The sequence below is a fragment of the Pomacea canaliculata genome, linkage group LG1 (assembly GCF_003073045.1).
Source record: "Pomacea canaliculata isolate SZHN2017 linkage group LG1, ASM307304v1, whole genome shotgun sequence".
NCBI classification, from domain to species: Eukaryota; Metazoa; Mollusca; class Gastropoda; order Architaenioglossa; family Ampullariidae; genus Pomacea; species Pomacea canaliculata.
In genome coordinates, this window is record NC_037590.1 from 3,578,493 (window position 1) to 3,605,136 (window position 26,644).

General features: G+C 37.3%; 1 protein-coding gene across 7 annotated transcripts in view; it reads left to right on the forward strand.

Moving 5' to 3' along the window:
* The window catches only part of LOC112559222 (multidrug resistance-associated protein 1-like), a 52,699-nt gene that overhangs the window by 11,152 nt on the left and 14,903 nt on the right, over positions 1-26,644 (forward strand). For 4 of the 7 annotated variants that reach the window (XM_025230285.1, XM_025230292.1, XM_025230300.1 and 1 more), the window contains 21 exons: positions 317-442; positions 751-812; positions 993-1,124; positions 1,509-1,721; positions 2,877-3,054; positions 3,468-3,722; positions 4,042-4,107; positions 4,873-5,010; positions 6,311-6,457; positions 7,033-7,117; positions 7,351-7,417; positions 8,445-8,571; positions 8,906-9,082; positions 9,776-9,943; positions 10,610-10,811; positions 11,016-11,091; positions 11,810-12,005; positions 12,556-12,600; positions 14,378-14,594; positions 19,367-19,677; positions 26,139-26,338. In XM_025230285.1, coding sequence (XP_025086070.1) covers positions 317-442; positions 751-812; positions 993-1,124; positions 1,509-1,721; positions 2,877-3,054; positions 3,468-3,722; positions 4,042-4,107; positions 4,873-5,010; positions 6,311-6,457; positions 7,033-7,117; positions 7,351-7,417; positions 8,445-8,571; positions 8,906-9,082; positions 9,776-9,943; positions 10,610-10,811; positions 11,016-11,091; positions 11,810-12,005; positions 12,556-12,600; positions 14,378-14,594; positions 19,367-19,677; positions 26,139-26,338 — 3,188 coding nt within the window. Of the gene's footprint in view, positions 1-316; positions 443-750; positions 813-992; positions 1,125-1,508; positions 1,722-2,876; positions 3,055-3,467; positions 3,723-4,041; positions 4,108-4,872; positions 5,011-6,310; positions 6,458-7,032; positions 7,118-7,350; positions 7,418-8,444; positions 8,572-8,905; positions 9,083-9,775; positions 9,944-10,609; positions 10,812-11,015; positions 11,092-11,809; positions 12,006-12,555; positions 12,601-14,377; positions 14,595-19,366; positions 19,678-21,322; positions 21,634-23,122; positions 23,434-26,138; positions 26,339-26,644 lie in introns of all 7 variants that reach the window. The other 3 variants (XM_025230330.1, XM_025230319.1, XM_025230339.1) reach the window with 3 other exon arrangements.

Below are 26,644 nucleotides of genomic sequence, written 5' to 3' on the forward strand. Positions count from 1 at the left end.
ACACACTTCACACTTTCAGAAGATAACATTTAGCAGCCGTAGGTAGTTGGTATCTTTATTATGGCTACTGTTTGTTGGCCCCTGCAACCACCTGTGCTACCACCAACAAACACCTCCTTCTCCCTGTGGCCCCCTCCATCCTTTCTGGACAACACAAACTTGTGCACCAATCAGCACTGTTAACCAAAAGGCCTTTAACTGGTGTCTGGCCTCTATCACACTCATATTAGAGACATGGCTATATAAATGAAAACTGGTTATTTTAGACAGATTTGTAACTTTTTTTGTTTGTTTGTTGTTGTTTTTTTTGTACCAGGAGCGTATTGAGAAGAAATTGGATTTTTCTGTTTTCATCTTATATTTCATGATGTCAGTGGCATCCCTTGTGCTGTCAGCAATTGTTGACAGAAAACCAGAATTTGAAGTGGTACAGCAAGACATTGTGAGTTCTATTTACCATTAGTATAAAAGCAAAAGGTGATTTTTGTTTTGATTTAAATTTAAATAAAGTGTCACAGAATTTTTTGCATCTATTCTCATATCTTTGATACTTTATTTTTGAGATAAACAGTTTCCAGATAGAATGCAAATCAAATGAAGATTAGTGACTAAAAATCAACTTACGGAGGAATGGAGCTAGAACAAAGGATAAGGGTAGTGAACGTTTGATGAAATTGTCCATAAAAACTTCAATGAACTTTTATCAAGCACTTTTGTTGCATCTAACGTGGGATGTTCTTTTTTTTATAGAATCCATGTCCTGAGGGAAGTGCATCATTTTTGTCAAGGATTACTTTCTGGTGGTTTACGGGGTAAGATACTTAATTAAAATCTGTCTGTTAGTTCTAGAAAACAGGCATTTGGTTTGTGATTTTTGTCCAATAATTTTCCTCAGCGGACACTTGATACAGGAACAGATGTGCAACAATTCAGACGAGTTTGTCTTTCTTTCATGAAAAGATTTGAAGCTTCTGTTGATTCTTTAAAAACAGGTTAGTGATCAAGGGTTTCAAAAGGGCTTTGGTGCGGAGTGACTTGTGGTCACTCAATAAAGAAGACACATCTGCTGAAGTACAAAGAGTCTTTGACAAACACTGGCAAGCGCAACCTAGAAAACAACCAAAGTGAGTTATATTTTTTTCTCCTAACTTAGACACATAAGAAAATAGGCCAAAGAGTGAAAAGAGATACTTAGAGGAAGTGGTTTGCAAAAAACTAAATTATATATACAATAATGAAAAGATATCTGTAAACAAGTGAGAGAAGGATATGTATTGATGTAAATAAAAAAGTATTGTATAAGCCATACAATGGCTACAACTTTGATATGTATATATTATATAATAATAATGTATATATATATTTATTTATAGACCTTCTTTTTGGCTGTTTTCAGAAAAGATGTTTAATTGTAGTTTGTTTAGTGGTAATTGTACTATAACTTTGAAAATTTAGAATTTAAGACATTTTAGTCAACAGGCTTAACTTTAATTTTTACTTTCATGAAGGTCCCAACAGAATTTAATGGCTAATGGGATTGAGACACATGCAGTGTTCAAAGATGGTGAGGTGGCCATGGAGGTGAAGGTGTTGGATGGAGAGCATAAGAAGCCAAGTTTGCTGAGAACCCTTGTCAAATCCTTCATAGGAAACTTCTTTGTAGCCTTTGGCTTCAAGCTAGCACATGACATCCTGGTCTTTATCGGTCCCCAGTTGTTGAAGTAAGTTGTGAGCCTTTGTTTTCTGCTCTCCTACCAATCCTTCCCTATTATTTCTTTTTTTCTTTTTCTGTTTTTCTTGCCCCTCCCCACCGTTACTCTGATTCTTCCATTCTCTTTTTTGTCGTTCCTTATTTTCTCCTTTTTTCCCTCCTATTTCCTTATATCTGTCTACAGTTTTTGTCCATTTTCCTTTTTGCCGATTTTCACCTTCTTTTCAAATCCATTCATTGTGAACAATTGTCATCTATTTACTTAAATTACAGAGTAAGCGTTTATTAGATGAGCTTCATCTGATAGTCTACTGAATTCCACAGTTGTTGGCTCTAAAAATTTTATCTGTTAGATTCCCATTATTTGGTATATATTGAAACTAGAGCAAACATACTAAAATACTGTGATACTAAATACATGTAGCCTGTCCATTTCTGAGTGAGTTCACATGCCAGTAATGATACAAACATGCAACTTCAGGTTTTTTCCCATGCAAAATTGCTACTTTGTATACATGTGTTCATTAATGAGTGAACTGGCAAAGATTTAGAAATAGCTTCTATTCCAGATTCTTTATCCAGTAGTGACTGTACCCAAAGGGTGTCCAAAACATGTGGAGCATATTGATTGATTTGTTTTTCTACTAACAGTTCAATTAAACGGTGTCCGGTCACTTAATCCCCAGACACTTCATCCCCGACACTTCATCCCCGACACTTCATCCCCGAGACTTTTAATCCCCAGACACTTCATCCCCAGACACTTCATCCCCAACACTTCATCCCCAACACTCAAGAACAATTTTCATATCATATTGTTGAAGAACATTAAATTTACTAGCTTATATGAACTTTAACTAATGTTGTAGATGTTCAAATGACGTTGAAGTTAAAAGCATGATTTGAATTTGAATTTCAATTAAATTTTTCGCTGACTTCATAATTTTTATAGTTAAGGATTTAGTTTAGGGATTAAGTGTCTGGGGATGAAGTGTCTGGGGATTAAAAGTCTAGGGGATGAAGTGTCGGGGATGAAGTGTCTGGGGATTAAGTGACTGGGAACCCAATTAAACAGTGGCTTATTCAGCCAAAATCAGCTGTATATATATATACACCTTGATTCTTATTGGAAACTGATGCATATATAAGTTCCTCTGGTTTGCAGGCTTCTGATTCAGTTTACCAGCAAGAAGGATGAGTTTATGTGGAAAGGCTACCTATATGCAGTCCTTTTATTTGTGGTAGCACTTGTACAGTCCATTGTGCTGCACCAGTATTTCCATGGCTGTTTGGTGCTTGGCATGCGTTTGCGATCTGTCATCATTTCAGCAGTGTATAGGAAGGTCAGGCTTTTGCAAATCTGTAAATGACTCATACATTAAAGGAGATAATAGATGTCTGAAATTTACTTCTTTTGTGTCGATGGATGGTTATCATTATTGTCAGTCTATTAATTGTCAATTATTAAGTGTATTGTCAATTATTAAGTGTATTGTCAATTATTATTAATTGTAAATTTTTTATTTACTGAAAACTAAGTCATTTGTGTGGGGAGGATAACCTAGATGTTTGCTCATATACAATCATTAGTAATTTATTTATATGTGTATCATTCTAAGGACCACTCTCCTTTACAGAAACTCTTCTAAGGTCTTTGCTTATCTGATTTTGATGTGTTAATTTTAGAGGAGAAAATGAAGGATTTTCAGCTCATTTCGTCTTTACATTTCACATCTCTCATGTGTTCTCTTTGCAGACTCTTGTAATGTCAAACTCGGCCAAAAAGACATCCACTGTTGGTGAAATTGTCAATCTGATGTCAGTTGATGCACAACGTTTCATGGACCTGATGACATATTTCCACACAATCTGGTCTGGGCCATTCCAGATTTGTGTGTCACTTTTCTTCTTATGGCAAATTTTGGGTCCATCAGTATTGGCTGGCATTGGAGTCATGGTCCTGCTTATTCCGGTAAATGCTTGGATTGCACACAAGACTCGACAGCTTCAGGTAAATATCTCTGCCAGATATTTGTTCTTGATTAGACTTAAGTGATGCAGATGTGTTATTTTTAGTGAAAGTTAACGAGAAAAAAAAACTTCTCTTTAGTTTGTGTGTTTTTTTGTTATTTTTTTTTTAATTCTTGAAAACTGGAGCATGAAATCATCAATGAGAGTCTCACCAGAAGCTTTTTGTGCATTGTAAAAAAGTTATATATTTTTTGTTGAAAATGGATTAGAAAGTGTCCGATTAGTAGATCCATTCAGTCTTCCATAGCAGTTTCCTAGCTTTTTAAACTTGACTGTCTGGTTAATTCTGTGTATTATAGGTAAAGCAGATGATTCACAAGGATGCCAGAATCAAGCTGATGAACGAAGTTCTCAGTGGAATAAAGGTAGGTTGGAAATCCCCCGGATGAGATGGAGCAAAAATATTTTGTGAGCTTGCTGCTATAATTTAACTGTAACATATGAAGAATAGAAGGTCTTTATGGCTAGAACTATTTGAGGTTCAAACTGAACCACATTATGGGATTGAAAAAGTAAGAGATGTTTGCTTCTTAATATACTCACTTTTTATCGACTGACTACAGCAGTTATATACCGCAGCATTGGATAGTTAGGAACACACTGACAATGTACCATCTAAAGTCATGCTCCCAAAATACTACAACTGTGATATTGATTTTCTGCTCAGACTTAATATTGTTAAAAAAACACATTCTTACTACTGGAGTGATTAAGCTTTGAACCACTTGAATGGAATTTCTATATCAAAAGGTGGCTGGACAACAACAGAATACGACTACCTATCCATCTTTTGGCAGAATATTAATAAAAAGGAACAAAAATTAGTAATAGAAAAATTATTCTGATGTCTTCTATTTTTTAAAATATTTTAATCAGGATTAGTCAGTATGTGGGGAAATAACATGCATGCACAATAAGTTTCTCATAAAAAAAAATTTTTTATTGTAACATATTTTTCAGTCTTAGGTATTTTTGAGTTATCACTTTGTCATGATCATTTTCGTTATTCTAACTTTAGCCTACTTCAAATCATTCCAAATTAGTTACTAATTGATCAGTATCTTAGTCTTCCTTCTTCTGCCATTTATGAATTATTTATATTTCTTCATAATGTAGTTCTGTGTTTGCAGGTCCTTAAGCTGTATGCTTGGGAGCCCTCATTCCAGGAGAAGATACTGGATATCCGCAACAAGGAGCTGAAGGTTTTGAAACAAGCCTCCTACCTCAATGCTGCCAGCTCTTTCTTCTGGACTTGTGCTCCTTTCATGGTAGGCCATTCATATCAAATAAGAATTGTATTTATATCACATTTTTCTGTGTGGAGGTGAACTCAGAGCATCATGCTTGAAAGACTACAAACAAATCGACAGTCAATAAAACAACACAGAAACTAAGACAGCAGCAAACAGATGACACTATAGAAAACATAAATGAAGTGGATGGGTGAAGATGAAGAACTGAGAAGTAAGCAGAAGTTTTATTGATCATGAAAGATACTTCTTAAAGAGGTGAGTTTTGAAGCTGGACTTCAAAGCTTCAAATGTAGGCCCAATTCAAATAGAAGGGACACAGAATTTCAAGTGGTGGAGCCAAATTTGTTTGGTGTGTGGAACAGAGAGGATGGCTTCACAAGTTGATCAAAGAAGATAACTTGCTCAGACAAGTATATTGGGATGAGGCTGTGGAGCTCACGAATGAGGGGTGTAACATGGTCTACTTTTTGCCTACAAAAGACAATATGAGTAACATGATTCTGAACCCTTTGAAGTTTTTTCAGTAGGTGTTTAGGGAAATCAACAAGTAGAGAATTGTCATCAAGCCAGGACCACAAAAGCAGATGGGCATTTTGGTGGTGGAAACTGACAGGAAGGGGTTGGGGTGACTGATCCTGCAAAACTCAAGGGTGATGGATTTGCAGACTGCAGTGATATGAGATTCATGATACAATGACTGACAACACAGGTCTTAATGGTCTAGCAAAGAGAGATGTTCACTTTAGAAAAAGTAAAAGTGCTAGAGGCTCACACACTTTTTGGTTTGTTTGCAGAAGTAAGTGAAATGATCTCAGTGTGTCATTAATTTTCAGTTTGTTGTTGAACAAGTTCTCACAAAGTGGTGGTGTAGACCTGCTGAAAAGCAAGGCCAGATGCTAAAAGCTTTGCATCATCAGCATAAAATGTGATACTGCAGGCCCAGTTTTTGAGAATAAGATAGGGCCTAGATGCATATGAGCTAGCTTCTGTTTTGTTTGTTTGTTTTATTTAGTGCAGGTGTGAGGTGGGCATGAACTTTTTCAGGTTGCTTTCCTAGTGTGTTCTTCATGGTTAACCCTTTTTGTGAAAATGCTAATGACAAAGATCAGCATTGCCAGAATAAGTCATGTGGAATTGATCAGATTATTGTGTTTATTATCAGGTTATTTACCTTGAGAACATTCTTCTAAAGAGAGCAAAGCTTACATAATTTTAATAACTATTGATTTGTGTATTTTATATGTTATGAACATTCAGCAATATATTTATTATTGAACTGCACTTTTAAATTATATGTATTTAATTTTTATTTCAGGTTTCTTTAACAACTTTTGCAGTCTACACTCTGTCAGACTCAAATAATGTGCTTGATGCCGAAAAAGCGTTTGTATCATTGTCACTGTTTAACATCATGCGGTTTCCTCTATCCATGCTACCCAATGTAATCACAAACATTGTACAGGTGAGTTTACTGAAAATTACTTGGGCGGTAAACACAACTTGAATAAAATAACTGCTCCAGTTTATTGGACAGATTTTGTGAAACTTTCTCCTCTAAGATTCCTTTAGTGTTCATCCCCTGCTTAAGGATTTTATCAGAAAACAGTTGAGCATGCGTAACTATGATCACGATGTACAAGCGGAGATTGTAATCTTGTGAGCCCTGACTCTTGTCTTAGAATGACATTATTGCAGAAGGTGTGAGCAAAATTTATTTGTCATTAGTTGATTATTCCAAGCTGAAATGTTTGCTGATGTCAATAGCTAAGATCTTCATTCCCAACCTTTATGGCAACAATAAATTGATTCTTTATGCCTTAGTGCAAGACTAACAAAGGCTGTCTTATTGTTTCAGCCATTAAGGCTTCTGGATACTGGCATATGTGAATGTGATGGGTACAGCATGCAGTTGATTGTTGTTGTTTGAATGTTGTTGATTCTGTTTTAGGGTGGGTATTATTGATTAGTTATGACTGTGACCTGCTTTCTAATTTCCTTTTAAAACAAGTTGTATGATGAGAGCTTGTTTGCCTGCAGGCTAGCGTGTCACTGAAGAGGTTGCAGAAGTTCCTAGACAATGATGAGTTGGATTCAGATGCTGTGCAAAGAAACACACATATAAGTGAGAATTTTGTTTTGAACTCATTTGTGATATTTACTTTTAGCATACATAAATATGAAGAGAAAGAAAAAAACATAGAAAGTTCAGTTTTTAAAATCTTTTTCCCCATTGGCATTATTTTTTGCGCATAATTTTAATTTTTTAATGCACATAAGGTAAGCAATAGAAATGCATATACATTCAAGTTCGATTCTGCATATGAAATGCCTAAATATTTCTCCTTTTCCTTCTAGAACAAGCCATCAAGGTTGAACATGGCACCTTCAGATGGGACAGAGATGGACCAAACACACTGACAGAGTGAGAGAAAAAAACTTTTCTGCCTACCTTTTATTATTTTATGTCACCCTTTGCACATAAAAAAATAGGAGTTGTTGGTTTGAATTGAAATTTGAATAAATATCTAACCACTTGGGCCAGCTGTATGCTAATGATATATAGTCTGAAAGTTCATCTTTGAGATTCGCAAGATCAGTCACATCAAAGCCTGTTAAGTACAAGTTCTGGCTGCTTTTGTTGTCGCAGCCAGATCACTGCAACTCTCTACTCATTGATCTCCCTAGCTTTCTACTGCAAAAACTTGAAAAGGCTCAGAAAAGTGCCAGTCCTATTGTCTTCTGTAGGCAAAAAGCACTCCATGCTATACCCTTCCTCCACAAGGCACACTGTGCTACCATTGTCTTCAAAGCTTTGCCCCAGCATACCTGTCTGAGCTACTGGCACCTTACCACCCAAGTCAGTCTCGTTGGTCTGCTTGTGTTACCTTTCTCTCTGTGCCATGTATCAGGTGTGAGAAATGCAGCAGACATTCCTTTTCTCTCTTTTTGGGCCCCAGTCTTTTAATTCTCTGTCTCTGTCTTTTGGAGCTGTGTGTACGTTCAAAGCCTCAAAATCCAGCCTCTTTACAAAAATATCCTTCATAATCAAGTACTTCACTCACTCCTTAATGTATCATTTTCATTCATGTTTGCCTTGCTGTCATCTGTTTTCTTACACTTATGTTTCTTGTATGGTTGACTGTTGGTTTGTTTTGTAGCATTTAGCTTACCTCCATACAAAGTGTACTTTTTTACAAATTCAGTTATTATTATTATTAACACTAAACAGTGCAGGGATAATTTGTTCTTCAATTAGATGTTGATGAATTAACCATATTCTTTCTTTACAAATTGTTATTTTATTATGCTTTTTTCATATACATGGATGCACATTGACAGTCCTTCCCTTTTCTGTCTGCATGTGATTTACAGTCTAGACATGTTTGTGCATTAAACTAGTCTTTGATTTGATTTATTTATCCTATGTATCTTTAATTGTTATGATGCAGTATAAACTTGGAAGTAGAAGATGGATCTCTTGTAGCTGTGGTTGGATCAGTAGGTTCTGGTAAATCATCTCTTTTGTGTGCTCTCCTGGGGGAGATGGAGAAGCTCTCAGGATATGTGAATGTGAAGGTGAGTCTCAGCTCTTGAGAAACTTCTAGAATCTAAAAACAGTTTACAGATGCATAGAACAACAGAGGAGAGCGATGTTTTCTGTGTCATTATTCTGACATCATGACCTTTTGGGGAAGTTTTGTGCAAGCTGCTAAAAGGGAGTTACAGTAAGATAAAACCTAAAGATAAAGATTCATTTGCCAAGTAACTTTGCATGAGAAACATGTCTTAAGTTCACTTTCAAAGTTTGCATGATTGTAGATAGCAATTTGAATCAGGAACTAGATTTTTTAAACTGACAACAATACAACATGTTCTGTTAGTCCACACCTGCTTCTTTCTTCTCTTGCAGGGTTCTGTCGCATATGTAGCTCAGCAGGCCTGGATTCAAAATGCCACCATGCGCAACAACATTCTTTTCAACAGCAGCTTCAACCAGCGACGGTATGACAATGCTATATACTCTTGTGCTCTACAGCAAGACCTGGACATGCTTCCTGCTGGAGACCAAACAGAAATTGGTGAAAAGGTTAGTGACATCGTAAGTTGTTGGGTAGACAAGGTGGGGTGTACATGGCTTCTGATGGAAAAAAATCAGATCAAACTTTATTGTCTGTTGAAGGCAGTTACATACAGAAATATTTTTGTTGCTCACAATCACTACTCACATACAAACATAAGCATGCACACACAAATATAAGCATATATATACACACACATACAAACATAACATTCAAACATGCATACCTGTACACAGCATTCAACACACACACATACCCCTCCTCACAGATACACAGATTAATGAACCTCCTGAGAAGGATTCCAGGGAATATATGATAGGCCTACAAGTCCTTGTGCATTTTATTTAAGATGGTAATGGCTGCTGGCACAAAAGACCGTTGGTAGGCAGTTTTTCGTGCACGTGGCACTATGTAGCACCTGCCCGAGGGCAACAGATGAAAGCTGAAGGAAGTTATGGGGGTCATCAGAGATTATCAAAAGAAGTGAAAGAATTTTAAAGCAATAAGCAGGAGTATGCTTTTATTTATTAGTCAGTACCTGCAAATCCAGTTAATGTGTGTCCATAATGAGCATACAACAGATGAAGACTTCAGAAAGGCATAAAAGCCTTATTTATTACACCGCATTTTATGCAGAATGATGGGATTGGATTTTCATATGCAGATGGGCTTGCATGCATATATTTTGTGGTTTGCTTCAGGGAATTAACCTCAGTGGTGGACAGAAGCAACGGGTCAGCTTAGCTAGGGCAACGTACCAAGATGCTGACATTTATTTGCTTGATGATCCTCTCAGTGCAGTTGACTCCCATGTGGGCAAGCACATTTTTGACCATGTCATTGGGCCTGAGGGTACCCTCAGAAGAAAGGTAAGAAAAAAAAATTTAGCACTTTGTGACAGACATCTTAAAGTTTGATTCATATCTGCTTAATGATTGACTGCATTGACCATCAGTTGTTGTGACTACATTCCAGCATTATTGTGTCATTAATTTTCATCATTATCATCCATTTATCATTCGCTTCTTTTTCACACACCTCTGTTGTTTGCAAAAGAAAGTACTGATTCATGATTGTGCCTGATGTCAGCAGTATTATAACTTTAGAAAATCATAACAGAACTTGCATTTTTGTTTTCTGCATCTAGACATTTTTAAGCTTTCTGTGTTTGGAGATGGAGGATAGGATATCTAGAGCCAATAAAAAGCATGTTTAGCTATGACAGTATGCCATCAGCGCGAAGTCATACAAGTTTTTATTTCTACAAGCTTTTTACAATTATTTTTTCAAATTTTTTTTATCTGCTTTACAGAAGTTCATTGATGAACTGTGATTCATGGAAAGATCTATAAGAAAATTTGTATTGACATATTCAAGTTCTTTGACCAGCCATTACAGACTTATAATATTGACACTGCTTAATTTTAATTCTGGTTGAGATATAGGGAAGTGCACCAGCTGCGCTTTCTGAATTGTGTCCAGACAGTGATCTCTCTTGGCAGTAGCATTCAGTCCCTCCTATTATGTTGTCACAGACTCGAGTGCTTGTGACCCATGGTATTAGCTTCCTGCCAAAAGTGGACAAAATTGTTGTGCTGAAGGAGGGAAAGATTTCTGAAGTGGGTTCCTTCTCTCAGCTGATGGACCATAATGGTGCTTTTGCTGAATTTCTCAAGAACTACCTCACTGAAGAATTGGTGAAAGCAGACAGTTCTGTGGATCCTCCTGATCTAGAGGGTTAGTGTACCATTATCTCACATGTGTATTTGTAGACATTTTTCATTTTTTTAGTAGTAAGATGTTTCCATGGATGTGATTTTGCAGCATGAGAATTATGGGGTAGGGGTGGTATGATGGGGGATATGGGAGGAGACATTGGAAATTTTTCTTTTTTAAAAAAAGTATTCTATCAGTCTTAATAACACCTTTCTCTCTTAACAGGTCTCAGTCTTAGAGAAGATATTATTTCCCATCTTGGCTCTATCATGGACTCCAACGAAGGTGCACGCCTTCATAGGTGATCTTTCTTTTAACTAAATTATTGCATATTGAATCAGTTAATGGGTCTTTCTAAAACAGTTTCCTTATATTGCTGAAATGTTTGGGGGGGTTTTTGTTGTTTTGTTTGTTTTTTTGTTTTTTTTTTTTTTAGTTAAGGTTTTTTCCAAAGCCATTTTAAAAACTTAAGAATTAAATGTTTACTATAACACATCTTTTCTATTTTGTGGCTTATGAATGTTTGTCTTTGCTTTATGAATGTTTGTCTTTGCTTCATTTTGGTTCCTGTAAGAGTAGTTAATGATAAAGATGTTAGGTTAAAGCTTGTATATCATGTTTAGCAAGATGCATACTCAGCCAAATCATATCTACTTAATTTATATGCATGCGCACCTATCTGCTTTTTTTACTTCGACTACTGTATTTGTTATTACTGAACTTGAACAACCATGTCACTCTTTGTTTCCTTAAGCTCAGTCTGAATGGGGTTGGGGGCTGGCTAAAGCTTGTTAGGAAGTGTCCATTTGATCCTTGTCCATTTAAAACTTATTGGATAGTAGATTTCACCTAGGGATAGAATGGTTTTCACATGTTGAAGTTTCTGGAGTGTTCCCACATATGACACAACCTCTGCTTTGACATTTAATTGTTTTACTTGAAATCAGTATTTAAATGATAAACAGCGTTCTTCAAAGAGCCCTGGTGGAATGTCATTTGCATTCTCCCTACATTTACAGACAAGTGTCTGAGCTGACTCAGCGCATCCGATCCAACTCAGAAATCAGAGGAAGTTCCCAGTCAATTACATCACTTGATAAAGGTGGTGCTCGAAAACCAGAACTTCAAACAGCAGTTCTAGAAGATGGGAAAACAGGCAAGCAACCACAGGAAAAGGATAAGCTCATACAGGCCGAAACAGTAGAAACAGGACGGGTATGTTATATTTTTGTTTTTGTGTAATAAGAGCCTTTTTTTTCCTTCCAGCCTTTTTTTCATTTTCCCCTCATTTTTTGGGGGGTGCATTATAATCAAGGCATATTGTACTATTAGTAAAAAATGCATGAATCATGGAGTGGCTTGGATTGGTTATATTGTGGTAAACAGTGAAGTTCATGCACACATGACAGGCATGGAAGGGGGAGATGGAGTTTAGTATGCAAGATGTGTAATCACTGGATTCAATCACCCACGACTCATGACAAACTTTTCAGAGAAAACACACTGTAGAAACAGTTTCAAGTCGTCACATCAAAGCATTTCACAAGTGGGCGGTTAATGGCATTTAAACCACCTGCAACCAAGCCAGCATGTACAGTTCTTTTTTGTTTTTGGCTGAATTATATATCGTTTAACCACCCAGCTGAAGGCAACATTCAAGGTACTATGAAATAATAAAATGATTATATGACTCGTTCACCTAATATGCTTTTGTTAGCAAGTGTTAGTGTTAGTTTTTGATCTAACATTTTTTGGTGTTTCTCAGAAACAAAGCAGGTTGATTCAAGCAGAGGCAGTAGAAACAGGGAGGGTATGTTATGCCCTGCGTATTTACTTTCTGTTTTGTCAAGAAGGTTGTTATTGCACCCGACATTTTTCCATTTTCTTAACAAGTAATGCATGGTTTGTGAAAAATCAGTCCCTACCAGTGTATGTGCTTTGTGAAAGACTAGCTCCATCTGTGGTTTGTTGAAGTTGGGGTTGTGACAATCTAATCAGTTTTCACTCTATGTAGTTTGTGCATAGCTGCAGTTCTGCCATGCAATGCATGCTTTGTGTGAGACTTGCAGGTTACACTCTGCATGAAGTTTGTTTGCTTTTTTTTTGGGGGGGGGGGTTCTATTTTTAAGGAGAGAAAGACTGGTTTGTGAATATTCTCCTCCTTTTCACATCCTTTTGAACTTCAGTTTTCACCTCTTTGGTAGACCACGGAGACTCAAAGTGTGTTGTCATATGCATATCACATACCCTAGATGGCTTAGAATGCCTGTGATCAGAAATCCCTATCAGATTATTCAGCAACCCATATCTTTGTATATATTGTAATTTTCTCTTGTTAATGCATTTGTTTTATAGTTTTTCTTTAGTAGTCTTTCAGTTTCCTTGGATCGGGGGCTAATTGTACAAAAAAGCATTAATTTACTCTCCTAAATAAAGATTTCTAGTTTGTAAATTATGGATCAGATCCATTTTCAAAAGTACTTTCAGATTTGGGTGTAACTGTACAAAGACTTAATTTGTTCAACAGTTGATGATTGTGAGCTATTATTAATGGTTACAGCTAACCTAATGCCACTGCACTGATGTATATGATGTTGTGGTGGTGCTGATGATGACAATAAGACAAACCCTAGGCAGAACTGAATTTCCAGATGACCTATGCAAAGGGGCATGCTGCATGTGCAGTCATCAGAAAATCCCCTGTGCATGCTTACTTCTGTGTAAATAATTGGCTGGCTGCGTTGCATAAGCATTTGGATCTTCTTTTCCATGCATAAAGGGACCATAGGGTTGATTCACCATGAGAAGTTTAAAGACATCTTTATGGAGGAGGGAGATATTCAAATGCCTGTGTCTTTTGTCTGTTTTCTGCCAGTTTAGAAATACTGTAGTTATCATTATAAGCAATTTGAACAGAGAACAGAATATGCTTCTCTCTTTCCACACACCCCCCCCCCTCCCACACACACACACACACACGCACACTAGAGTATGTTTCCCAAAAGCCAGGGACAAACTTGTATGAACTATGCGTGCACTCTAAGGACTGTCCCCAGTTGTTGACATCCCATGGTTTCTAAAACTCAAGTACTTTAAAAAAAAAAAAGAATACTTTTTCTTTCATAAAACAGTTCCCAGTATGTGGAAACATAAAACAGTTCCCAGTTCCCAGTATGCTCCCTTCCTACCAAATTTTACAAAAGTTTTTTTTTTGTTTTGTGGAGGGATTTTGTCAAGAAAAGCACCCAGTTCCCCTGAACTGACACACAGTACTTTCAAAGCCTTAAGAAGTCCACTAAACCTAATCCATCTAAAATTTTCTGACAACACTAATCCTAACCCAAATCCTAACATCTAACCTTCACACATCAACTTGCCCAGTTTCTCATAAAGTATTTGAACATGTGCAGAGAGAGTGACTGAAAGGGTATAAATGGAATTGATAAAAATATTTTAAGACAAGGAAAGTGTAGGAATTTGCACAACAAAACAAAACAAAACAAAAAAAAGAAGTAAATATGTGTGCACCTTAAGTAAGATCAAGTTCATGAGGTTACATGTTGAACTACTGGGTCTGATACTTACAGGTCAAGTTTTCTGTCTTCCTGGCATACCTGAAAGCAGTGGGAGTCGTGCTGAGTGTTATCATTGTAGTCCTCTACATCCTCTACGATGCTGCCAACATCGGCTCTAACGTCTGGCTAAGCGACTGGAGCAACGATGCCAGGAACCCCAATAAAACCAGTGATTCTGAACACCGCAACATGCGCCTTGGTGTCTACGGTGCCCTTGGTGTTGTGCAGGGTAGGTCCTGGCAGTCTTGGTTGCTTGTCTTTCTTTTCAAATTGGTTGATTGCAAACCTTGTTTGCATTTGTTGTTTGTTCATTCATAAACATTACTCATTGTTAGCCAGTGGCATTTTTTGTTGCAGATCTTGAGACTGCATTTGGGAGGCTCCGTTTCATTTCAAATAATCAATGCATGCTAATTTTCCTTTCTGTCTTATTCTGTCACACTTAGTACATTGAAGAGGTAAAAGAAGTGAAGGCTGTTTCTTTTATTTTTAGATTAAACATCACAATTTCATAAGCAGGGTGTTTAAATGTGACAAATATATTACACTCAGATAATTATCTTGCCCTTTTCAGGAACTGAAGTTTAGTTTATTCCTTGTTGCTCCCTTGAGGGGCATAAAGCCGCTCAAGTACTGAAGACAGATGTTTATTTGATTGGTCAACTTATTTGCTGTGGTTGAAAATATCTGAAATTTTTGAATATAGGAAAGTCGTTTCTTTTTTGTGCTATACCAGAAGACATGATGTTAAGTTCACCCTGCTAGATGTCAACTTCCAAATGGTCAAAGTTGGCCAATGAACAGGGAGCACACAAACTCAGCCAACTCACGCCCTCTGTCTACCCAGTGAGTTCATCTCTCCAGTTTTTCTCCGGACTTCAACCCAGCATCGTGTTTTTGCTACCTTGCTTTCTCTGCATTGGTTTTGTAGTAGAGCCCATCTTCTGAAAGCTTCTTGTTTGCCGTCTCCAATCCGAGCTATGATGTTTGCACTCACTGTGTGATGTTTTCTTCTGGTCTGAACACTGATGTGTGCAGGTGATAAGGTTTGAATGATGTGGGGAGATGACAAAACATTTACCATATTTTTGATAAAGTTAAAGGTAAGGCTAGACAGCTGGCATGCTGAAGCAGACTGTTATATTGCCACAGCTTGAAGAGACTGGGTATGTCTGCAGGACAGCTCGAATTTTCAAAATGTGCTTCAAACATTCCACCAGTTTATCCCATTCCACCAGTTTATCCCATGCTTTCCTGTTCCTTTGAGATCCATTAAGTGTCTTTGGCTTCAGACTCGCCTGCTCTGGATTTGAACCAGTTCTGTTCTGATTCAGAGTCAGTATATGACAAACAGATGCAGATGGGAGAGACATTGAGGACAATTTCAGTTGAAGCAGTTGGCTTACTTCATACTTTTTCACTGAATTTTATCCATCAGCATGTGTTTGTCTTACGCTCTGCCTGCTGCTGCCTGTTCCCAAGCAGGATAATCAGTTTACAGTGTTTGTACACATGGCATAGTATTCATGCCTAGTAGGCTGTGGTGTGTGTAAGGATAATACAAAGCGACAATGGGCTGGACAGTTCCCTGTTCCCTGACTTTGATGATTAATTACAAGCTTTGATCTTATGTTGAGGGAGATGTTTTTCTGCTGTGGTGTGGGTTCCAGCTTAGAGATTAAGCAGGTTGACCTGGACACACACTAGATCTCTTTTCACCAAAATATGCCTCAATCAGGAGTTCAGCTCCTTCATGACTGATCTGACAAACATCACACCCATGTACCTTCTTGCCTTTTTGTAATTGGTTTCATCAACTAATTAGTGAGGCTACTTTTAATTTTACTTTCCTAGATGGACCTGCTTCAAATGATCAAAGAACATACAGCCATTGCTATGTTAGCTGTGGTGATTAATGGGGCTGCTGTGCATGCATACGCATTAGGTATAGCTTTAAAGATGGGTTAACATGTCTTAGTGAGATCTTTTATGATTTGCTGTCTTCATCAGTCATCACAAGATACGTTTGCATGGAGCTAGCTGCAATGCTGCTCTTGGTGCACATGCAAGGTACAATAGACATTCTGCACATTGAGGCCAAAGATGTTTGTCTGATAAATGCTCACCTAATCAACACAAAGCTTCAAAAAACTAATTCTTCTTGTGTAGGGGTTCTTCATTATGCAACCAGCACCTCAGCAGTGGTCCTGGCTTAGGTCACTGGCAGGTGTCTCAGGAACAGTGGATAAACTCTTCAGATCCACCCGCCCACGCCTCCTTGTTCCACCATCCTACTCCTCGTTCCACCATCCCACGCAAGTGCTGATCGCCTGGGACTCCTGGCATAGATGGGGTCGTGCCATCTGGTACTTATCAAATGACACGAATGCTAGTTTCGACCTGTATTCTCACTGTAGGTCAATTCTCAGCTTCAGCAAAAACTAATGGCGAGGTGAACCATGTACGTGTGTAGGAAGACTGCTGTCTGTCTGCCGAGACCAACGCTTAGCCTCTTGCAAAGTTCTCCGCTGTTAGTTTCAGCGAGCCTAAGCAATGAACGTGACTAAACCAGAAGCTTTGTATACACTAGCCTCATTTTAGAGGTTAACTGAAGAAAATCATCTGCAAACAGTCCAGTAATACAAGTTCATAGGTGAGCTCACTGGCTAGATGGAGTGGCATGGGAGTGGGTATGTTGGTTGAGTTTGTGTGCACCCCTTTCATTAGTCAGCTTTGACCAGACAGAAGCAAACAGCTGGAATTGGGTAGCTAATAGGGTGATGACCATGATAATGTCATAACACACTCCTAACTGTGTGTGTTAGATGTCTATATGAGTATGTATGCCTGCCCTTGTGAGCAAAAGAAAAATTTCTGTTGGTTTTTTTTTTTTATGGAACATCATCATCAGTGTTTTTCTAGCATGTGGCTGCTGTACTTTCAAACTACGACAAAAGTGGTAAAGCATGGTGATTCATTTTTTTAATCAGCTCCAAAGAAAAAGACCTGCTGTTGCCAACATTTTATTAATACTGTTTGCTTGCAACTCATCAATCTAACATGGCACTGTCACTTGGGTTCTTTTAAAAAAATAGAATACTTTAAAAAAATTTGCGAACTTTTCATTCTCCCGCTGTTCTGCTGCAATGAGAGATAATCAAAGATGCTTCTTGACCATACCACCTACCAAAGATTTCAGCATCTACATGACGATGTGGTCATATCCCCGCCCTCATAGCCTTTAACAGCTCTCCATGTTAAAACCCCTTTTGCCTATATAGGTATCCTGGTGACCTTGTCTGCATGGGTCACAGCCATGGCTGGAGTAAAGGCCGCTGGTAGTTGTTTTGCCTCCTTGCTTGATGCATTGATGCACTGGCCTATGACTCAGTATGACTGTACACCTATGGGGCAGATTATCAACCGTTACAGCCAAGATGTTGCAGAAGTGGACAGTGTAGTTCCATTCTCAGTACGCTCTGTGATCAACTGTGTGCTGGCAGCTGTAGGTACCTTCAGCATCATTGTCTCCATCACTCCTCTGGCTGCCTGTACCCTGCCCTTCTTGGCTGCAGGCTATTTTTGTATACAGGTAGGCAAGAACATCCACAGAAACAAAAAGAATTCTTCCTTCACTTTTGGAAAAATAAAAGTTTTATAATGTTCTGCATGTGAAAAGGGGCTTGAAGTAAACATCAATAATTTATAATATTTTTATTATATTAATTATAGAAATGATTAAATTCATAAAAATGTAATGTTCTGTGACAGCTATTCTGTCAGTGAGGTTATTCTATTTTTACATTAAAAAAGTTACCAAGCTTAACCTTTTTTTCTCCTTCCCACCCCGACCCACCAAAAAAAAAGGATTTTACACATGAGAGTGTTTTTCAGCCTTCACAGCCTTCACCGTGTGTTCTGCACTTACTCTTGACGTTACAGGATAATAGATGAGTGGGTTTTTTTATCCTTCACTGCCCTCAACATCTATTCAGAATATCTCCTTGACATTGCATTGCTAACCTAACTGATTGTTGTTGTCATCTTGCAGGCATCACAGTTGTGGACATTCTAGTGTTTATTTAACTTGAAAAGAAATTTATTGTGCACCCATTGTGGTAATAAAAATTATTGATTGTTGTTTTTCTATTTATTACTAAGATTTTATATATATATATTTTTTACATAGTTGCAGTAAAGCAGTAGAAGAATTCTAGTTTTATCACCAGAAATAATCAGCTTAGATATATTTTATAATCCTTTATTTCTAGTTGTTATAGAAGTTACTTTTATTGTGGATTTTCTTGCTATTTTATGCAGTTTTAATAGGTTGTCGAGTGCAAACAAAGTCACCATTCTATTTTTTGTGTCATTCCTAACATAATAGCAGAGGAAGTTTGTCAAAGTATAGGAGTAGTGTCGACAGTGAAACAGCATTGAATACAGGATAATATAAGGGATATTACAATATTTTGTGGAAAATACAGACTAGAACATTTATGGAGTGTATACTTAATAGTTGATCTATTTTCTACTGTAAATTGTCTAAAATTAATTCAATGTAAACTATAAATTTGATCAACCTCATGAAGAAAATGTGTGAACATTAGATGTCGTCATCTGGATTTTTTAAGAAAATAAGGATGAAAGATTTACTTAAGTTTATTTTCTAATGTTTATTTGGTGGTTTCTGGTATGCTGCTTTTTTTAAAAAAAAAACATGGTTTTGCAGGATCTTCATGTTTGAATGTTTCTGCCAATTTCGGGTTTATTTTGGTACACTTTTTTTCCCATAGGCACCCATATGAACTCAGATTTTTTTTTCTCTTGCAGATGTCCTAAAATCATTTGAACTTAACTTAAAATCCTTCCTCATTTTCCCAGCTTATTGCTTGGGTGGAAGAATTAAATCCTTATGTTTGTCCTAGTCACATGTTATCTGCCTTGTTTGTGTTGGAAATCCTTTGCCTTAAATGTTATTGTTCCTCCCTGCATCCACAGGCTTGTGCATCTTTGTGGGTACATTCATTCGAACCTTGGGAGCCCGCAACGCTTCGCGCAGCCTCCACTTGGCTTTTCTGGCCAACATCCTACACTGCCCAATGAACTTTTTTGATGTCACACCTCTTGGACGCATTGTCAACCGGTTTAGCAAGGATGTGGACACCATTGACGTGGTTGTGCCCCTGAACGCTCACATGTTCCTCATGTGCTTCCTGCACGTCATCAGTACCATCATTGTCATCTCCATGGGAACACCGCTTTTTCTGTCAGTCATCGTCCCACTCATGATCCTGTATTACTTTGTGCAGGTACACCTGGAACCTTATAATTTGGTTTCTTCTTTCCTTTTTCTTTGGCGTGTGCATTTTTTTGCATACTCCATCATCCAGGGTCTTTTTACAATACTTTTAAGACATGCCAAGGAGTGAAGATTTTTGTTTTGTTTGTTAGGGGTTTTTGTTGTGGGTTTTTTGGAAGCAAAACAACATTTTTCTGTAGGAGGAAAATGTTAAGAACTAGGCACATTTGCAACATTCCCAGTTAAAAGTATCAATTTTATTATAAAAACAAAACTTGCAAGCTTTGTCTATTACCACTAACTTCATATTAAGTAGACTAGCCCTAACAAACAAACTGCTACACTGAAAAATTTTCTCTTTTTTTTTTTTAAAAATAATTTAGTGTTTTCAACTCTTTGTATGGGTCTGACGCAAGATCTAGTTGAAAAACACTACAAAATAATTGTATTAATGTTAATACAAGCAGAATTTCATTGGCTAGAACTAATGGATAAAATATAGACCCACCGCTATTCACCACCCCCCCACCCCCACCCCCAAAGAAAAAAGAGAAACAAAGGCTTTAGCAGGGTCACCCTTTTTAAACAAAATAAATTTTAGTTAACTTGTACCTGGATTTTATTTTGAGTAGTTTGTAGCTTTTGGGCTTTTTGTGCATTTTGTGTGTGTGCGCTTAGTATTAGGTGACATATATTGGATGTGGTTGCTGGTATTGCATAGCTGTTCATACATATTTCTTGGTGTTTGCTCTCATGATTGCCCAGAAAAACACATTAACACAGTGCATTTCACATAGTATCAGTACATTTCTCTTTATTATTGTTGTTATTATTCCCAGATTTTATCTTGTTTACACTATCTCCATCACAGTTATGCCTTTGAGGAGGGACTAGTCAATTTTCAAACTGGCTGTGTATTACTGTGTTCACATGGAACTCACACTGCATGCCATATTTTGCTTCCAAAGCTGGTTTTCTTCAGATGCTAACATTTGTTTGTTTTCTCTATGATTCACAGCTGACAATGTCAAGATTTCCTTATTTCTAGCAGGCTTCAAGACACTGTTGCATTATACAATAGTGCATAATTTATAACTGTAGCATGTTTGTGATGTCAAAACTGTATTCTTCCCTCACTGAGCATAACATTCGTGGACAATTCTGACTGCTTGTTTGCACCGTGTTTTGATTTGGTTTGGCATAAATATCTGAATCTCTCTAAGTTGCATGTTATACATAAAGATCTGTTTATCTGCATGTTTTTTGCATGTAACTTGCCTTCATTCTTATTTTACTGTTAAGCTTTTGATTTGTGCTTGCATGCATGGTGTTAATTCCCTTAAACATTTATTTTCTTAGAAAATGTTATTATCATTTAGAAATAGATGTTTAGATAATGCTGTGAATTCTTTAGTAGTAAATTAATTTAACAAAGTAGTGTTTCATTTTGAATATTCTGCAGGTTCAGTTTTACCTACTTTACTAAATCTTGCATTTGTCGAGATGAAAACTAGAATGTTGGTAGAATTGTGTCTGCACAGTCTAGCAGTTTTAAGAGGTGAAGCTTCATTCAGCATAGGCTGTATTTGGACTTAGAGTTGAAAACAAATATTGGAGACAGAGATCAGTAAGACATTTTCTGAACTGCCTGGCAGGCTTGTTGATTTGGACGGCGTCATGTCTACGCAGTTATGGGGCATGTTTTGCTTCGAAGATGTTGCATGCTAACCTCTTGCACAAAGTTTTCCTTCTTCCGATGGCCTTCTTCGACACAAACCCTTCTGGACGCATCATCAACCGCTGTGGAAAAGATATTAACGTCATCGATGAGTCCCTTCCATCCAACTTAGGCATTTTATTGACAACTATGTGTCGAGTTCTGGGCACAGTTTTCATCATTTCCATGACCACCCCTGTCATTTTAGCTGCTTTTGTTCCCCTGGGTGTTATCTACCTGCTCATTCAGGTACAGTCTTACTTTCCACTCCTTTCTGGTGGACTTCGTGGCTTAAGCTTTGCTAAGTATACTCTGCACAGACTCAGCGCACATTATCAAAACGTGAGCACTCAGATTAATGAGGTGCTAAACAAGGTAACGATCACAGATAGATGGACAAGCCTGAACAAATTAGGTTATGAGCTAATGATCTGAGGTTCATTTAATATTGAGATAATGACCAATGTGGCTTGTGATTCAGCCATCGTTTAAAAGACTACTACCTCATAACTGGAGATAAAGACATACAGTAATGTGAAGCCTTTTACAAAGCTAGCTGATAGGGGCACATTCATTCTATATGCAGATATCTTACGCTTGTATAGCCAACCCTGCAATCTTTGACTGTTTCACTTTTTGCTGTGTCTAAGTGTTGAGATGCATAAGTGCAAATGCACCTTTATCAAAGTCTCGTCTGAAATCTGCCCTGATCTGTTGTTTGTGGTATTTCTTTTCCAACCTCTATTGTCCTAATTCCTTAGCTTGCTTTTCTGTTGATAGTTGTACTATTGATAGTGTAGTGCTAAATTAAATGTCTAAAGGACGTCTTTCCCTGCTAATTTTGTCATTTGCTTTTTCTTGTAGAGCATATGATATGGAACTTTAACAGGTTAAAGTCTGTGGCTTTTGTTAGTATTCTTTGTAATTTTAACATCTTTATAGACTTTTATGATTCATATGGACAGCATTTGCTTTCCTGAAATTTTTATTTTTTTTTTTGGGGGGGGGGTGTAAGTTTTATAAAAAAGAGACATTTAAAGTTTGAATAATAGACAATTTCTTGTTTATAAATTTCGTTACTGTGATTCTTTTAGTGCTAATGTGGTCTGGCTTCAGGATAAGGGTTTAGTGATCTTCTTTGTCCCTTCAGATTTTGTGGCAAGGCTTTTGAAGGAGCTAATATACTTTTTGAATGCAGTTTCATAGTGCTTGTTGATTACAAGCATTTGGTTTTTTGAAGCATTGCTTGGATCTAGCATGTTTATGCCTGGTTGTCAAATCATTTTGAGACCTGGTGCAGGGAGTTATGTTTTACGCTGAGCCAGTAACTAGAGCTATATCACGGCAAAATAGCCAGCCCTATAAACTGAAAGAACAGCATGCCCAAGGTGAAAGCTGAACCCAGGACAGCCAACCTTCGCTCTCTTGGTGACAGGCACTAACTGTTGCGCCACCAGACCACCTCATTTAAAGTCCATCTGAGTTGCACAGACAAAGAGACTTTTTCCTCAGGATGAAAGTTTTTCCTTATAATTTTTGTTAGCTTAGGATTGGGATATTTGCTAAATTCAATATGAAAACGTTTGTTGGGCTTCGTACCTTTGACAGTGCAAGAATGTTCCATAGTTGCTTTAATGGGTGCTTAATAGTAGGACAATATTCTGACCTTGTGGGACTGGGTTTGGAGTCATGACCAAGCAAATTGCACCAGTAAAAATTTTCTTTGACTTTTATACAGGCTTATTCATTTGGATGGGGTCATTTCTGCGGAGTCGGGGAGCATGCAGGGCATCAAAAACCCTTCATGCTGAGCTTTTGCACAGTCTTTTGCACCTTCCAATGGTCTTCTTCGATACAACTCCTACAGGGCGCATTATCAACCGCTGTGGCAAGGATGTTGATGTCATTGATGTATCCATCCCATCTAACATCGATGCTTTCCTTGGCTGTACCGTCAAAGTTCTGGGCACTGTTATTGTCATTTCCCTGACAACACCTCTGATTTTGACAGCTATTTTTCCACTTGCTGCTCTCTACATTGCTATTCAGGTATAATGACTTACTATAGCTTTTGTTGCTAAAGGATTTCACAGTCGTAAGATAGCAATAACATTATTTATCTCAGCAGGCAATTCAGGGCAGCTCAGTATAAAAGCACAAAACAATACTTTAACATATCCATATTTGCCAAACAGATTCATGTTTTTGACAGCTGCATTCATTCACACACGGTAATATTCAGAAGTCGGAAAGCTGAAACAACAGTCTGTTGGTCCTGCATGTAGGTACACAAATCAGCAGCCTGGTAGGAATCGAAAAATTTCTCCCAACAAGACAAATCTGTCATCTTGAAGGATTTCAGACACTTTCAGAAGTGTCTGCCTGTTATACAGAGTCTGAAGAGTACTCTGGGCTGTCCCAGGGACTTAAGATCATGTCAGGCCTAGAGTTAAAAACTGTCAAACAGGCAGTTGATCTTTATCCTCTGTTAAAGGCCTTTTCAGCCTCTTTGCTCACTTTTCTCTTTTGTGTCTTGTTGCATTGTCATTATTTAGTCCTGGTATTCAAGAAGTGAGCTTGGTGGTCTATAGCCAGACTCCAGTAATTTCCCAAACCCATTTTATGTCATAAAATAATAAAATTGGTTTTTTTTTCTTTCTGATAAAACTTAGTAATACTGTGTATTTCACTTCAGCTGGCAAGCCAAATTTCTTGGCTTTACATCACTTTTCTGTTTATTAATCCAGCATATTCCATAGGTTTGTAAATAAAGTTGACTGAAGTGCTTACAGAAATATTTATTTGCTTTGCCTTGTAACTTGTAGAACTTAATGTCTTTCATTTATTGTTAAATATATTGTGAATGCACTTTTGCCAAATATTCAGAATAGCTGCCATCTGTAGTGTTTTTGTACATCTTGCTTTGTTTGCCTATCTTGTACCTCTTAGTGTCATGTTATTCTAGTGTTTGACTTTTAGTGCTTAGTTTAATTTGTTTTGTTTTTATTTTTAACCCCCAGTGTCAAACATGTTTTATATTTTATGTGCAACTAGCCAATTTAATATCAACTGCTTGAACTGGACTCAGGTAAGGGTCACAAAGATCAGGAATTAATGAACTAAGAAGTAAATTGTTCCATTTAAACAATCAGTCCAGTGCTTTAAGTAATCTGGCCTGTCTCTATGTAGTGAAAATGAAAATCTTTGAGAAGTACTTATAAACCCTCAGAATGGCAAACCATTATTACCACATTTTTTAAAAGTACTCATTTATTGTCAGCTAATTCCTTTTTTTTTTTTCCCCTTTAAACCTTCCTTTTACCCATATCCCTGCCTGCCCCTACCGCAAAAAAAGCATGCTTTTGATATGCATGCACTTCACGAAAAGTTAAAAATAGTGCTTCAAGATTATTAATGCTTTATCTTAAGCAATAAAATCCAAATTTCTACTGTAAGAAAGAAGGGTTCGACATGGGAAGGGAGGTAAGAGCATGCAACTGCTTCTGTCTGGCCTGGTGGTGCAGCAGTCAGCACCTGTTACCACTACAGTGAAGATTGGCTGTCCATAAAACATTGATTTCCCCCTCTCCCAACTTCTGTTGGGCCTAATAAGTAGCCTCACCTCCATTCCCCCGGTTGAACCATTCTTTCCTTTTAGATAGTAGAAGTTTAGCGTTTAAGTGTTTATGTCATTTTTTTTCTAATGGGTACTAAATATCATGCTGAAATGTTGCTTAAAAGTAGTGAACACATCATTAAATTATACCCAGTTGTCATCCAAGACTAAAAGTTTTTGTAATGCGTTGAATCTTCCCACATCCTTGATTTTGTCTTGAGGCCTTTTGAGGAGTGTGGTATTTAAAAGGTTTTCCTCCCATCCAGCATAAAGGAAGCTAGTTGAGTATACTCATAAAGAATGTCAAAGTACATTTTATATAAACTTCCGCTGGGAGTACCAATTGCTTGCCAATTCCCTTTAGGATTTTTGATAACTGTAATAGCTGCATTTTTGTGATATTTCTGTAGTGCTGAAGCAGTATAGAATTATTCAGCTTATTACTTTGATATATCATTACAGTATGGTACAGGTCCAGTAAAATTACAATGAGCAGATCAGTGAACCTTTCAGCCTTAATAGAAGCAGGCCTCTGTTAAAGGGCTGCAACATAACTCTTAGATTTCTTTTTAAAGAACCACACTGTTGTACTGATAGGAAGGATATTTTTTGAAATACTTTAAATGATAGCTGCTTGTCCCCACTGCCTCCATCCATCATTTCCTCCATTCTTACTAACTGAACACAACCTCTCAGCACAAACACGATCGGTCTGACATTTCAGATGTCATAGAATTTCTGAGCAACAATAACCGCTTATCCAACCACTACGTTTTTATTTTCTTTGGATTTCCTTAAAACTACTGTTACTGATTCTTTATGAGTATTGGTGTTTATTTAGAGTACTTAGTAGATTTGTTATTTGTGACATTAGAAGAAATTTTGCACATTGAAGACTTTATTCAATTTTAAGCAGTTTTATAAATTTAGAATCAATCAGCTTGTAACAATTGTAACTTTGACTCATTTTTTTACTAGTAACTTTCTGAATGCTCAAATGTTTTTGCTATGTTTAAATGGTACTCTTCCTTAGGGGAGAGAAGAGAATGTTCAAAGTTTTAGGAAGAAATTCATATTGCCTTCATTTTTTTTTTAATTGGTAACTGTGCTTCTGATGTTAAACTGTGTACACTGGCAGAGATTCTATGTGGCCTCCTCACGACAACTGAAGCGATTGGAATCCACAAGTCGTTCACCTATTTATTCTCACTTTGGTGAGACTATCACAGGGGCCGTCACCATCAGAGCTTTTGGTCGGCAGAATTGCTTTATTCAGCTATCAGAAAGCAAAGTTGATGAAAATCAAGTATGCTACTATCCCAGCATTGTATCCAACAGGTAAGAACATGGTGAACTGAAAATCAGAAAGGTTCATAACATTACAAATCATGATAAGTAAGGAAATTACTTTATCAGGCATAGCCCCATTCACCCCTTTCAGTACCTCCATATTAGTTATAGTATTGTACTGAAAAGTCTCTTTATAAAAAAGTTTATGAAATAGACCTGTCTAGAAAAGAACAAGCCTGTAACATTATAAATGAGTCAGTGTAACATCATCATCTTCATCATAATAATAATCAGCATTTGTAAGGTACCTTTTAAAACGGTACTAGGTGCACTTATCATGTCATGCACACCGTT